The following is a 14,075-nucleotide window of genomic DNA, read 5'->3' as shown; positions in this document are numbered from 1 at the left end:
TGTTAAGGATAGAATTTTTTTTTCATCTACTTCAACCAAAACAACAGTTTTTAGAACAGTTTTACACATAAGGCTTTTTTTTTTTTTTGGTGAGGCAATTGGGGTTAAGTGACTCGCCCAGGGTCACACAGCTACTAAGTGTTAAGTGTCTGAGGCCGGATCTGAACTCAGGTACTCCTGACTCCAGGGCCGGTGCTCTATCCACTGTGTCACCTAGCTGCTCTCCCACATTAGGCTTTTAATAAATGTTTTTGGATTTGACCACATTTTAACTCAATGTGTCTCCTTTCAAAGTTTTCTTTTCCTCAAACAAAAACATTTACTGAACACTTTGTATAAGGTACTGTGCTAAGCAGTAGGGATGTGATAAGATCCCTAGCTTAAAACTGGGAAGATAAAAAGAATGCCATGGGATAAGTACAAAGTATTGTGAAAAATAAAGAAAAGATACTTTTGAATGTGCTAGAGCAAGGATGATTTTGTGAAGGCTGTATGTGGGGAACTGTAGGGCATTCCGGGCATAGGAAGCAACACGAACAACAGTTTTATAAAAAATCAGAGTTAACTTTGAGCAATGCAATGTGATTGATACAAAAGGGTTTGTGAAAAGGGAGATATAATTTCACAGTAAAATTGAAATTTAGCTATGATACTCTCAGTAACATTAAACACATGCCCTGTGAGAGGGACAGACTCTCCTACTGTTCATTGATAGATCAAGCAATAGGGTTCAATAACCCTCTCTTTGCTCTTTAACAGTTGCTACTGTTAGGGTTTTTTGCTCTTTAGCGTCTACTTGAGTTTTGGACAGACATTAAGTAGTCCCAAAATGCTCCAATGGGGAAAATCATGAGAAAGAAAAAATTAAAAATGGACTGTTTTTTTTTTTTTTTTAAAAGCAAGGCCTTTAGAGGCTTTAAGGGAGATTAGGCAAATGAGGGAAAGGGGGTGGGGGGGAGAAGAATTAGGTAAATCCATCAAATTAGCTGGTTTGTGGCCAAACTAGGGAGGGTCCTTAAGGTCCCTTTGTGGTTGCCAAAACTGTGAGATTCAAAATTGGATATATGAGCATTAAACTCCCCCTTTTAACTTTTCCCTTCTATCTATCTATCCATCTATCTATCTATCTCCCAGACAGTAGCATACACTCAACTCTCAAATGATTCAGCTAAAACTTCCGTTTTTTACCACAATACCTTCCTACTAGAATTAGTATGGATTGTGAAATGATAAAATATATGTGATAGAACCTAAAAAAGTTATAGGTAGGTGTTGGACTGACATGTGATACTAGAAAAAAAATTTTAAAAATTAAACAAAACAAATCCCCCAAACACCGTGATACTAGAGAACAATACCTTGTTCCTGTGTAGGTTCTAATTTATCCAATGGTTTTTCTTCACTGGCGAGCGTTCCTGTTTCTACTGTTAAAGTGTCACTTTCGCCATCAGCAAAAACTTTAGGTATCTCACTTTCATCTTCAGGAGTGTACTTATTTGCCCACTGGGATCTCTGGCTTTGGATTCTGTCTAGTAATTTTTTTAACACAGTTTTTGAAGATGCATGGTGAAAATCCTGTGTCCCTGGAACTAAGAAAAAAAAAATTAAACACAAAGTTGAAACCACATTACATTTATAATCATTTGCCAGCTACAGCTGCTACAAAAACTAAAATGAAAAAATTATAATGGCCATTGTTATCTCCAATTCCTTTTTTCACCACCTGTTTATACTGCAAGGTTATCATGTCAGAGAATTTTTTTCACCAATGAAAATGAATTTTTCAATTTTATTACTTTTCATTAATATAACAGATTATTTTCAAATCGATCAAGCCTGAAGAAACTAATGAAGTCTAAATTAATGCTCGACTTAAAAAACCTATGTAACTTGAGAATTTTTTGCATAGAATCAACAAGCACCTAAAGACTGTGCTAGCTGAAGGGGATGCAAAAACAAAGAGGAATGTTCCTGTTATCAAGGAAATGACATTCATGGAGACAACATACATGTATAATTGTCTTCATCTTTTTCTATGAAGCATACACACAGAGACACCTATAGATAAGTATATGCAGAAAAAAATAACTACAAAGTTAGAGCACTAGCAATTGCAGGGTTCAGGGGTCAGGGCAATAGGAAAGCTTTGTGTAGAAGGTAGTGGCTGAACATTACAGGCATAGGCATACATAGAAAGTACAGAGAAATAAAAACAGGATATGGAACACTATGTGTGAGGAACAGCACTGCCAGTTTGGAAAGACCAAACAGAGAGAGGAGTAATGTATGTTGAGGCTAAATAGATAGGTTTTATCCAGGTTGTGAAGGGGTTTTTTTTGGTGAAGGATTTTAAAAGCCAAACAAAGATTTACATATTATCTTAGAGGTAACAGAAGTAGATAAATGACATGGTCAATCCTGAATTTTAGGAAAATCACTTTGTTAGCTGTAAGGATGATGGACTGAAATAGGCAGAGAGGGGGCAGCTAGGTGGTGCAGTGGATAAAGCACCAGCCCTGGATTCAGGAGGATCTGAGTTTAAATCCAGCCTCAGACACTTGACACTTACTGGCTGTGTGACCCTGGGCAAGTCACTTAACCCTCATTGCCCTCCAAAAGTGAAATAGGCAGAGACCTGAAGCTGGGAAGACCAATTAGGAAGGCTCTGTAAGAGTCCAGAGAAGAGGTGCTGAGGGCCAGTACTAGGATGGTGACTGTACATGAAGGGAAAAGAATATGGATTTGAGAGATGTTGTAGAAGTGGAAATAGAAAGAGTGACTAGCTAAAGTATGCATTAAAATGGTAATAATATAGTACTTTTTACATAATGAATGGGACAGTTTTTAAGGACTGAATGTCAATAAAGCATTCACTTCCCTTGTGACATAACAGACACAGAAATTAAAATTATGATCTGTACATCTTAAAGTGTTATTTTTTGAAAGAATATAATTATGCTCATTTAAAATGAACTCAGCTTCAGGGTTTCTTACTCTCTGTTTCTGTGAAGGATGGGATTTCTTCTTCCATTCTCTCTTGGTTCTGAGTCTCAGATGTGTAGTCTTGCTCCACTGAAAGATCCAGTTCTTCATCCTGGATGAGTTCAGTCACAACCGGCAAAGGCTCTGGTTCTAGTTTCAAAATCAGGTCTCCTTTCACCTCTTAAAAAAAAAAAATCTGTCAGAAGTTTCTTCCAATACTATGAAAACACACTTTTTTTTTTTTTTTTGCAGGGCAATGGGGGTTAAGTGACTTGCCCAGGGTCACACAGCTAGTGTCAAGTGTCTGAGGCCACTTGAGGCCGAAATTTGAACTCAGGTACTCCTGACTCCAGGGCCAGTGCTCTATCCACTACGCCACCTAGCTGCCCCCGAAAACCCACTTTTAACAAGATTAAAGGCCCCCAAAGAGCAACTTAAAAAATATTAAAAAAACAATAACAAAAAGCACCTTACAAGCTAATACTCTATTTTTTAAAATTGCCAAACTCTTTTGATGCAAGAAAACAATCTTATCAACAAAATAATAGGCTGTTCTATCTTTTGGCTTTGGCATTTAATACATGGTGGGCCAAAAGTCATGATGCTTTAATAACTTTTTTTTTTTTTAGTGAGGCAATTGGGGTTAAGTGACTTGCCCAGGGTCACATAGCTAGTAAGTGTTAAGTGTCTAGGGCTGGATTTGAACTCAGGTACTCTTGACTCCAGGGCCGGTGCTTTATCCACTGCGCCACCTAGCTGCCCCCGATTTAATAAATTTTTGAAAATTGTTTTTCACCATTTATGAGATTTGATTTTTCACATAATATACATTCATTTCTTATATATACTGCATATCATGTTATGGTATTATAAATTAAAAATAAAGGAGTTATTAAATATTGAAACCTCTTGTAACTTTTGGCCTACCCTGTACGTTAAAAAAAAAAAAAGAACACATCTTACTCCTATCCTCATTATACATATCTTCAAAGGCAAACTCCAGTTCCCTCTGCCAGTCCTCTTTAATTGCCATGCGTTTATATGGCAGCTCAACCACCTGTGGTGGCATCTGGGCCACATTCTGCCTCCTACGAGCCAGGTCCACTTGCTGCAGTTGTTCCAGCTCTTTCATTATTTTTTCTCTGCTCTACAAATAAAAAGCAAATTAATTAGGATTCATTTACTTAAAATAGTAACAGTAAGACCTTTCACTTTGCTAGTTTCTAGGGTTCACAGCTGCTGTACAATCTACACGTATAGCTTAGTCTTGCTGTAGCTGTACTAACTGCCTTTCTTTAGTATACTTTAGTTTCTTGGGACTGACTTACTCTTGGTATGAGCAATGTTAAACCTCAGCTATCTAGATACTTGGGAAATAAGTGATTCTAGATGGGTAAATTTTCCATATAGCCAAAAACTTAAATTTTAAGCATCAAAACTTTTAAAAAAATTTTTTTAAATATGGAAATCTTTGCAATTTTTATTTATTCCTCAGCTTTCTTCTATGTAGAGTAGGGAGCTCCTGGTAAGGAACTCCCTGTACCAATGCCAATAAATACCATCTTTGTAACTTACAGCTGCTTGGGGCACTGAGTAGTTAGGAGACACATTTTAGTCAGCTGACAAACATTTATTATTTTCCCCATCTTAAATGGAGCATGCTAAACATGATACAACTTTTAAACTTTTCTTAATGATATATTCAAAATGCTGAACATCAAAAATCATACTATGCTTTATTCCACTAATGGCCCCAGGGCCTTAAGAGCTTTTGGCACCCACATGGGCAAAACTGGTTCTCAAATGCTATTCTATTTGAGGTGGTTTTTTTGGGGGGTTTCTATTCAAAATCACAGGAGATAATATATAGGAAAGTAGTTTGTAAACTAGAAAGCACTTTGTAATCTATAAAAATTTTATATAAATATAATTAGTTACTTTTTATACTTTCTGTCCCCCTCTATTACAATAAGTGGTTATTTTTCAGTGTTAGTGTGCCTGCCTAGAACATCTTCAATTTCTATCCTAATTTGCTATTTCTAATTTACAGTGGCCCAATAAACAAGATAACTAAGCTTATCACAATTATGGGATACCTTTTCTGAATGGTGACAAGAAATTTAGTGTACGAACTTTATATATATACACAGATATACACACACACACAAATGTGTGTGTATATAGATTTATACTTATTTGACTGCACAAAGTATTTTTGTTTACTTCCTAGTTCCTGATTAGGTTCTGGGCAACAAAGTCATCAATTTGAATAGGTAAGCATTGTTATAGTTGTTTTGCCATCGAAACATTGGATATATTTGCCACTAATGCCCAAACACAAAGGACAATAACACTCTACTGACTAGGCTATTGTGAGAAGAAATCATTTTTGTGGCAAAACCACGGATTTTGAAGAACATATCTCTAGATGAATTCTATGTGATCTTCTCTCTTCCATTACTTAATTTTTTCAGAGGTACTAGGGACCTTAGTGGCTATGTGGCATAACCTGATGTATTTCTACTTTTTGGTTATTTTTTTTTTTCTTTTTCGAGGTTTTTATCTTGTGTTCCGATTCTTCTTTTACAACATGACTAATGCAGAAGTATGTTTAATATGGTTGTACATATGTAACCAATATCAGATTGCTTTCTGTCTTGGGGAGGAGGGAGAAAAATTTGGAACTAAAAATCTTATGAAAACAAATGGTGAAAACTACATTTACATGTAACTGGAAAATAATAAAATACTATTATGATTTAAAAAAAGAGAGAGAGAGTGACAAAAAGTTGTGGGATAGTAAGGAACAGCATGTTTGGGGAGGGAGAAGGGATTCCCAGTGATAAAAATAGGCAAAGTTCCTATGCTACCTAACTGGGTTAGCAATCCATATGTAAGGGACACATAAAAATTAAAAGCTACATTAATGAAATGATTTTCTAAAATACTAATGATTATTAAATACAACATTGTGGGTTTGTTTTCATGTTTTGTTAATTGTAGTTTGTTTCTCTTTTTGTGTAATACCTAAAAAAAGCCAGATTGATTAAATTTCTTTAAATTTGTTAAAAACTCAACCTCTCTTGTAAAATGATATTAAAAGGCAAAAACTTTGAAGTTAATCTAAACCATTTGTTCCTGAATGACTTCAATATTTCTGATTCGTTAATATGCTATATGATTTTTTTTTTAAGTGAGGCAATTGGGGTTAAGTGACTTGCCCAGGGTCACACAGCTGGTAAGTGTTAAGTGTCCAAGGCTGGATTTGAACTCAGGTACTCCTGACTCCAGGGCCAGTGCTCTGCTCTATCCACTGTACCACCTAGCTGCCCCCTATATGATTCTTAAATCACTGAATGGATGTAGGGGATAAAGAAAGATAAGTCTATTTTAAATGGTATTTCATTAATTCATAAAAAGATTTAGAAGAGACAGTGTTAACTACATTTGGTGATTACTACTAAGTTCCAGGAATAACATAAAATCTTTTTTTTTTATGGTTTCCTACAAGGTTATAATATAATAAAACTAAATATTTAAAGGAGAAGGCAAGTTTCAATCAAGAACAAAAAATGAATTTCCCCAAACTAGGACTTTCATACCTCCATTAAAAAGGAACGGACCAGGGGCAGCTAGGTGGCGCAGTGGATAGAGCACCGGCCCTGGATTCAGAAGGACCTGAGTTCAAATCTGGTCTCAGTCACTTAACATTTACTAGCTGTGTGACCCTGGGCAAGTCACTTAACCCCAACTGCCTCACCAAAAATAAACAAACAAATAAATAAATAATTAAAAAAAGGGGAAAGGACCCCCCTCAATGGACGCCATAAAGAAAAAGCTAGATAATTATTCTACTTGTTGGAAAGTGAATTCTTTTCAGGCATGAAAAGAAATTCAATGGCCACTGACTTCCAACTTTGCAATTTTGTGGTTATTCTGTATAGAACTTTAATTAGAAAATTTAAACACCCCAAAGTAAAAAATCTATTAAAAAAAAAATACCTAAAACACTTAAGTACATTATTCAAAATTTAAATCCATAAAAGAGACTGCCAACATATTCATTATTTCTAAAGTAATCTCAACAACCAGCACTCACATAGTACCAGATTAGCAAGAAAATTTTTCTTATTCTCTAAGGTTTCACACTTCTAATATTACTTACAAAAGTATCTTTGGATATTATAAGATACATTAGAGAATACAAATGTAAAACAAAGAACTAGCTCTTCAGTGTTAAAGCCTAACAGTGAAAAATACTATGCTTTAAAAAAAAAAAAGTGTTCTCAATTAACTTTTCTTGTAACATGAGATTTTTTTGGTCTATATGATGAAACTTCACTTTATGATACAGTCACCATTAGTAAATATGTATAGAGTGCCAGAGGCAAATAAAAATAGTCTATTCAAATTGTGATCAGAGGAGGTAAGAATAGAAACATTAGTGTAACATCCTCTACACTCCCTTAATTTCAACCCATTTATTACCCATTTTGGTATTACTGGTATTCACATTTATAACTAAGATAACATAGTTGTATTTTGCTTACTTTAGCCAAATGGACCTTTCTCATGGCATGAACTCCCCGTATTTGAGCCTTTTCAAGCTGTTCTCTCTTTTCTTGTATTGCTTCTTTTTGTAGTTCCGCCAACCTCTTTGTTTCCTCTTCGGCAGCCAAATGAGGATCTGGCTAGCAGTCAATCAATAATATTTTATACGAAACACACACAAGATTAATGTTTTTCTTTTAATTACTATATAATTAGGGAAAAAATGATCTGATATGTGTATTAAGAACACACAACTGTAAAAAAAATTCATATTAACAGAAACTTTTTTCCTTCAATGTTTAACTGTATATTAATGTCAAATGAAACTATGGAAGAATCATTGTGATAATATACTTTATGCAACAAGTCATTAAGTTCTGATGTTTGTGCTAACATTTCCCAGTCTTTTTGGATAACACTCTCCCTACTGCACTCTGCAATCCTGCCAAATTGGCCTTCACTGTCCTGAAGGCAAACTCCAGTTCTCATCTTCGTGCCTTTGCATGGCCATCTCATGTGTCTCAACAAACTGTTCTCCTCCATCCTTGCCTTTTGAATCCCTAGTTACCTTCAAGACTCAGGCCTATGAGGCCTCTTCTGATCTTACCAAGTACTAGTTCCAAACTATCTGGCATTTATCTACTTTGTATTTGCATTTTTGAATATTTATTTTGCAGACAATAAATCAAGACAGAATAAAAATGTATACTCCAATGATGTGTTTAATTTTTTTCATTAATTATAACTGATATTTTAATAGCACTTTTAAGCATAGCAAAATGTTTCACTTTTTTTTTTTGGGTGAGGCAATTGGGGTTAAGTGACTTGCCCAGGGTCACACAGCTAGTAAGTGTCAAGTGTCTGAGGCCAAATTTGAACTCAGGTCCTCCTGAATCCAAGGCCAGTGCTTTATCCACTGCGCCACCTAGCTGCCCCCAATGTTTCACTATTTTAAAAAAAACAATGTAGATATATGCTTTAGTAAAAAAGTTCTTTTGATAAAGCATAAATATTACAAAGTACAAATAACACACCTGGGTACCTTAAAAACATCAAATAAAATGAAAACAGAAATTCTACAACAACAGAGTTTCCTGTCATATTAATGTAATAGACGAATGTGCCCATTGATCTCTGTTAATAAACAAGAATCTTTTGAAAAGTCTATTGTGTTTGAATTATTTGAGTTCTATAAAATCAGGATACTACATTTAGAACTAAAAGAAAAAGTAGAACTCCATCAAGCAATAAGTATTATATTTAACACCAAGAGAAAATAAATAATTCTACGGTCCTATAAGCAAATAATAAGTAGATCACCTGTTGTATTTCCATCTCTCTTTCCACAGTTGGCTCAAAATTATAAGTAGAACAGGTAGTAGTAGTAGTACTAGTAATCTTAGAAATTTGCTTCAGTTGAAGGTTCTGAAAAGGTGACATAAGAAAAGATTGCAAAGTCAAAAGCATTATTTTCTATTTAAAACTAATGGCATGGACAAAATAGTTTTGCACTTTACTAAGTTACACTGTTGTCCACGAGAACTGAAAACTGGCTGGTCTATCTAAAATAATTGTTCCATAGGGGAAGAAATTTAAAGGTTAGAAATAGGATTTTCAAAAAACTCTCTAGTATCTCTAATATTTTACAGGAAATCTAAATAAAAACAATGCCTCTCATTTAATTTTCGTTCATTCCTAAGCTTCTATATAGATGCAGTCCAGCAGAGTAGAAACAACACTACGTTTGGAGTCAGAAGACCTGGCAAGTAAATACTCTCTTCTAGACATCAGTTTTCTCATCTATAAAATGAAAGAGTTGGTCTAGACCTGGGCTTCTTAAACCTTTTACACTCGTGACCTCTTTTTGCCCAAGATATCTTTATGCAATCCCAGGTATATAGGTATATAAAATAGGTACACATAACCTTTTACTGCTGCCAAATTTTTCACAACCCCCACATTCAATTATGAGACTCTATACGGGACCACAACTCACAGTTAAAGAAGCTAGGGTCTAGATGACTTCTGATATCCTTCTAGCTCTTAATCTATATCCCTAAGACATATAATTTTTTTTTTTTAGTGAGGCAACTGGGGTTAAGTGAGTCGCCCAGGGTCACACAGCTAGTAAGTGTTAAGTGTCTGAGGTCGGATTTGAACTCAGGTACTCCCGACTCCAGGGCCGGTGCTCTATCCACTGCACCACCTAACTGCCCCCAAGACATATCATTTAATAAAAGAGATGTTTGTTATTTTATTGGTTATACTTTTCACATTGCCAAAGTAATCATTTATTGGAGACTATACATAAGCAATAAGTCAATCACCTTCTCTAAATCCTTATCGCTTATGACACGTGAGTCAAGATGATGGTAAGTCGGAGGGTTACTAGCAGTGCTGGTCTTTAATGTAGAAATTCCTTTTACTTGAACATTCTGAAAAATTAAACAGAAATAATTTGTTGAGGTAAATGCATGATTTTCCATTAAAAACAGAGAAAAAAGTTGAATTTTAATAGGTTACCATGTGGTCTAAGAAAACGCAATATCTGGCAACCCACTTAAAAATTTGTTCCTAAGAGAAACAATTTAGAGCTTTATGAATTAAAATGCCATTTTTATTTTTAAAAATTTACTACATAGTACATTTTCCAGGAGGTTTAAAAGAAGACAATGGTATTATATGGAACACAGGAAAGAGCAGAGGATATAACCTGAGAGACTTTGGATCTAAATCTTGGCTCTGCCACTTACTCCCTTGTTTGACCCATGGCAAATCCCTTACTTACCATCTCTGGGCCTCACTTTCCTTATTTGTAAAATGAAGCTCTAAATCAATGCACACATGATAAATTTAACTTCCATTAGTCTCTAAGTTTCTCTTATTAGACAGTTTAGCAAAGCAGAAAGAGACAAGCCTGGAATAGGCAGACTCAAGAATCTAAAACTTGGCTCTGCTACTTAACCTATGTTGACCATGGTCAAATCCCTTCCCCTCTCTAACCTATCTATAAAATAAAGAGGTTGGACCAGATGATCTCTAAGTCCACCCCCCCCTTTTTTTAGTGAGGCAATTGGGGTTAAGTGACTTGCCAAAGGTCACACAGCTAGTAAGTGTTAAGTGTCTGAGGCCGGATTTGAACTCAGGTACTCCTGATTCCAGGGCCGGTGCTCTATCCACTGCGCCACCTAACTGCCCCTCTAAGTTCCCCTTTAACTCAAAATAAAGATAATGTCTTTTTAAATCAATTGTACATAAAAGTGCTCAGATTACCTGCCATCCAGACTAAAATGACAAAAAATCCATTCATCTAGTAAGGAAAACCAGTATGGTGTCATGCATAGAGCAGGCCCTGTAGTCAGACATACCTAAGTTTAAGTACTACAATAATTATGTGATTTTTAGCAATTCACTTAACCTCTCAGTGATCCAAAAATGAAACTGTCCCTACCCTGGCAAAAGGAGTTTCCTTAGCTGGATTTTCCCCATGCTAATAAAATATCATAGGTCCAATCCTATAACTAAAAACATTCATAGGATCAATATAGAACATGCACTGCTGTATGTATGAGAAAGGAACAGAATGTTTACAACAACAACAACAAAAAACATAAAACTGTATCACAAAATACTGAAACTGCCAGCCTAACTCATTTAAAGTGTTTAAGGATCCGTGTTAAGTCCCACCCTATTGTCCTAGTTTTACAAAGTAAAAACGTCCAAAGAAAGGCAGAAAAATTATGGTTTATGTCTCCTTCTAAGACTTCCATATTTTGTACTAAGGAAAGATCAGAAATACTGTGTGGCCACTGTGTAATTCCAAAGCATATTTTTCTTCTTTTTTTGGTGAGGCAATTGGGGTTAAGTGACTTGCCCAGGGTCACACAGCTAGTAAGTGTTAAGTGTCTGAGGTAGGATTTGAACTTAGGTCCTCCTGACTCCAGGGCCAGTGGTCTATCCACTGCGCCATCTAGCTGCCCCTCCAAAGCATATTTTTGAACATTTTCCTAATGGTTACTACTTTTCAGTGCCTGCTATGGTTATTTTAGCTTTGAAATCTAAAAATATTATACATCCTTCTCTTTACTCACACTTGGGTTAAGATGATGAAAAGTAGAAAAGCTATTGGTCTTTATTGTAGAAATTCTCTTTACTTGAAGATTCTGAAAAATGAAACATAATAACAAATTGCTAAACCAAAGATATTATTTTCCGTTTAAAGCAAAATGGAATGGAGAGAAATAAATAATTCTGCAGCATAATAGGGCTACCATGTAACTCAGGAAGACAGAAATAATTTGTTTCAGAGAGAAATATTTTAAAGCTTTGTGAATTATAATAGTATTCAAAAGAGCAATCAATTAGTACTTCATACAGGTACTATTTAATACCTGTTTAGTATTAACCATCAGTTATTATCCAACAATGATAATGCTTCCCAATCATATCTGTTTATTCCTACGTTTTAATTAAGAGCCTCCAACAAAACCTCTTGCACATAAAAGTTTACCTATTACAATCAAGTGGATTCAGATATGAAAAGCCTCACTATCATTACTAATATGAAGAACATACAGTATAGTCTATCCTCATGTTGTAGTGAAAAAGGACCACAGGCTGAGTCCTGTCACTCTGTCATCTATATGACCTTGAGAAAATAACTTGACTTTTGAGCCCTCAATTGCCCATCTACAAAATGGAGTTAATCTCACCTACCTTATACAATGCTATAAGGATCAAATAAGGTAATACATTTTTATCACCTCCAATATGGAGCTCATCATCTTTCCCTTACAAATGTCCTTTTCCCTAATTTCACTATGTGTATTAAGAGCACCAATCTCCCAATCACCAGGTTCAAAGCCTATCTTTGACTGCTCCTTTCCTATCGAATCCTCTAACACAGAAAGAATGGAGGGTGTATAGAAAATAGAGAAGAGAAAAAGAGACGAGTATCTGAAGAGCCAGAGGGGAACCTAGACCTCTTTCGGGAGGTTGAAGGTAGAAGACTCCAAATCAGAAGAAAAAGGGAAGAAGTCCAGTGACCGCTCAAAGCTAAGTAACAAATATGAGGCTTTCCTCCAAGAGGAAGGAACTGGACTATCTAAGAAAATAGAAGCTGATTGTGCTTCAAGAAATAAAGATGACAATCCGCAGGTTCTCAGATCACAGACACAGAGTTGGAAAAATTCTTAGAGGACATCTAGTCCAACACCCTCCTTTTATAGCTCAGGAAATGAAGGCCAACAGAAAGTAAATGACTCATCCAAGATCACATACATAGGTAAGGGGTAACAAAGCCAGAATGTGCACTCAGGTCCTCTGACTCCAAAGCTGGCACTCTTCCCACTGTTCCAAGCTGCCTCCAGGAAAGGGATGCCAGATGAGATATCCTACAGTAAGAATCACAGAAAGGGATGAAAAGCATCCCGTATTGCTGAGAGGTACAGAAGAAATTACTCAATTGATCTCATAACAGAAAAATCAGAATGTGACAGTGAAAACCTCATCAATATGAGGATGGTGGCAAGGATAGAGAAGATAGATAATAAGCCATAAAATCATTGAGAAAAATGGGGAGAATGAACTGGAGGTCAGGAAATATCAACAATAGGGATTAGGGAGAGAGGATGGTAGAATCAGATTGCAAGGATATTAAAAAAAAAAATACACAGAGATGAAGGAGAAGGTCTAGAAGTAAAAAAGGTGAACAAGGATTATTACTATTCTCCTGGCTCTATGAGTCAAGTAAAAGAAGAGAAGCAGCAACCTGCAGTGGAGAATTGCAAGTGATGTGGTATTTTTAGGGGTCAGCCAGGTTTTGGAGAAGATGAATAGATGGAATAAATTTTGGTTTCTAGGTTTAAAGACATAGGGGAGGGGCAGCTAGGTGACACAGTGAATAGAGCACCGGCCCTGGAGTCAGGAGTACCTGAGTTCAAATCCGGCCTCAGACACTTAACACACACTTACTAGCTGTGTGACCCTGGGCAAGTCACTTAACCCCAATTGCCTCACTTAAAAAAAAAAAAAGACAGGGGGATCTGTCGAGAGGAATGCAGGGAGCACAGGAGAATGAATAGACTAGAAGATGACTGAAATGAGTTTATTTTGGGTGGGAGCCTTAAAATCCACAAAATGGATATAGGATATAGCAATTCCCCCCCTCCCCTGCCATTTAAAAAAATTAAAATTAGTTCAATGCAGGTATTACCCAAAAAACTGAATTTACAAAACAGAAATTAAAGGGTAATTATTTATATTAAGAAAGGATTTCTCTCTCTACAAAATGGTCCATGATCTGTATCAGTGAATTTATTTTATAGATCATTACCCAACGTTAAGCTGTTAATGGTCACTACCACATGAAACAATTGTTAGATGCTCCTATTTGTAAAGAACAGTGTCCAGAGGGCTATAGGAATTTCACAGTAAAATTCATAGCCACTCAAAAGAGATTATCCTGGGGGCAAGCTAGGTGGCCTGGCCCTGGATTCATGAGAACTTGAGTTCAAATCTGGCCTCAGACACTTGACACTTAC

General features: G+C 35.9%; 1 protein-coding gene across 7 annotated transcripts in view; it reads right to left on the bottom strand.

Annotated features, from left to right (window-relative positions):
* The window catches only part of CEP295 (centrosomal protein 295), a 74,221-nt gene that overhangs the window by 47,772 nt on the left and 12,374 nt on the right, over positions 1-14,075 (bottom strand). For 5 of the 7 annotated variants that reach the window (XM_043994159.1, XM_043994161.1, XM_043994162.1 and 2 more), the window contains exons 7-13: positions 11,625-11,696; positions 9,861-9,968; positions 8,854-8,958; positions 7,533-7,673; positions 3,946-4,129; positions 2,995-3,162; positions 1,359-1,589 (exon numbers count right to left, since the gene is read on the bottom strand). In XM_043994159.1, the coding sequence (XP_043850094.1) occupies positions 1,359-1,589; positions 2,995-3,162; positions 3,946-4,129; positions 7,533-7,673; positions 8,854-8,958; positions 9,861-9,968; positions 11,625-11,696 (1,009 nt within the window). Of the gene's footprint in view, positions 1-1,358; positions 1,590-2,994; positions 3,163-3,945; positions 4,130-7,532; positions 7,674-8,853; positions 8,959-9,860; positions 9,969-11,624; positions 11,697-14,075 lie in introns of those variants that run through there. The other 2 variants (XM_043994163.1, XM_043994165.1) reach the window with 2 other exon arrangements.

This window comes from Dromiciops gliroides, chromosome 3 (assembly GCF_019393635.1).
Source record: "Dromiciops gliroides isolate mDroGli1 chromosome 3, mDroGli1.pri, whole genome shotgun sequence".
In the NCBI taxonomy this organism is placed as follows: Eukaryota; Metazoa; Chordata; class Mammalia; order Microbiotheria; family Microbiotheriidae; genus Dromiciops; species Dromiciops gliroides.
Note: the sequence above shows the minus strand (reverse complement) of the source record. Positions and strands in the feature narration are given on the sequence as shown.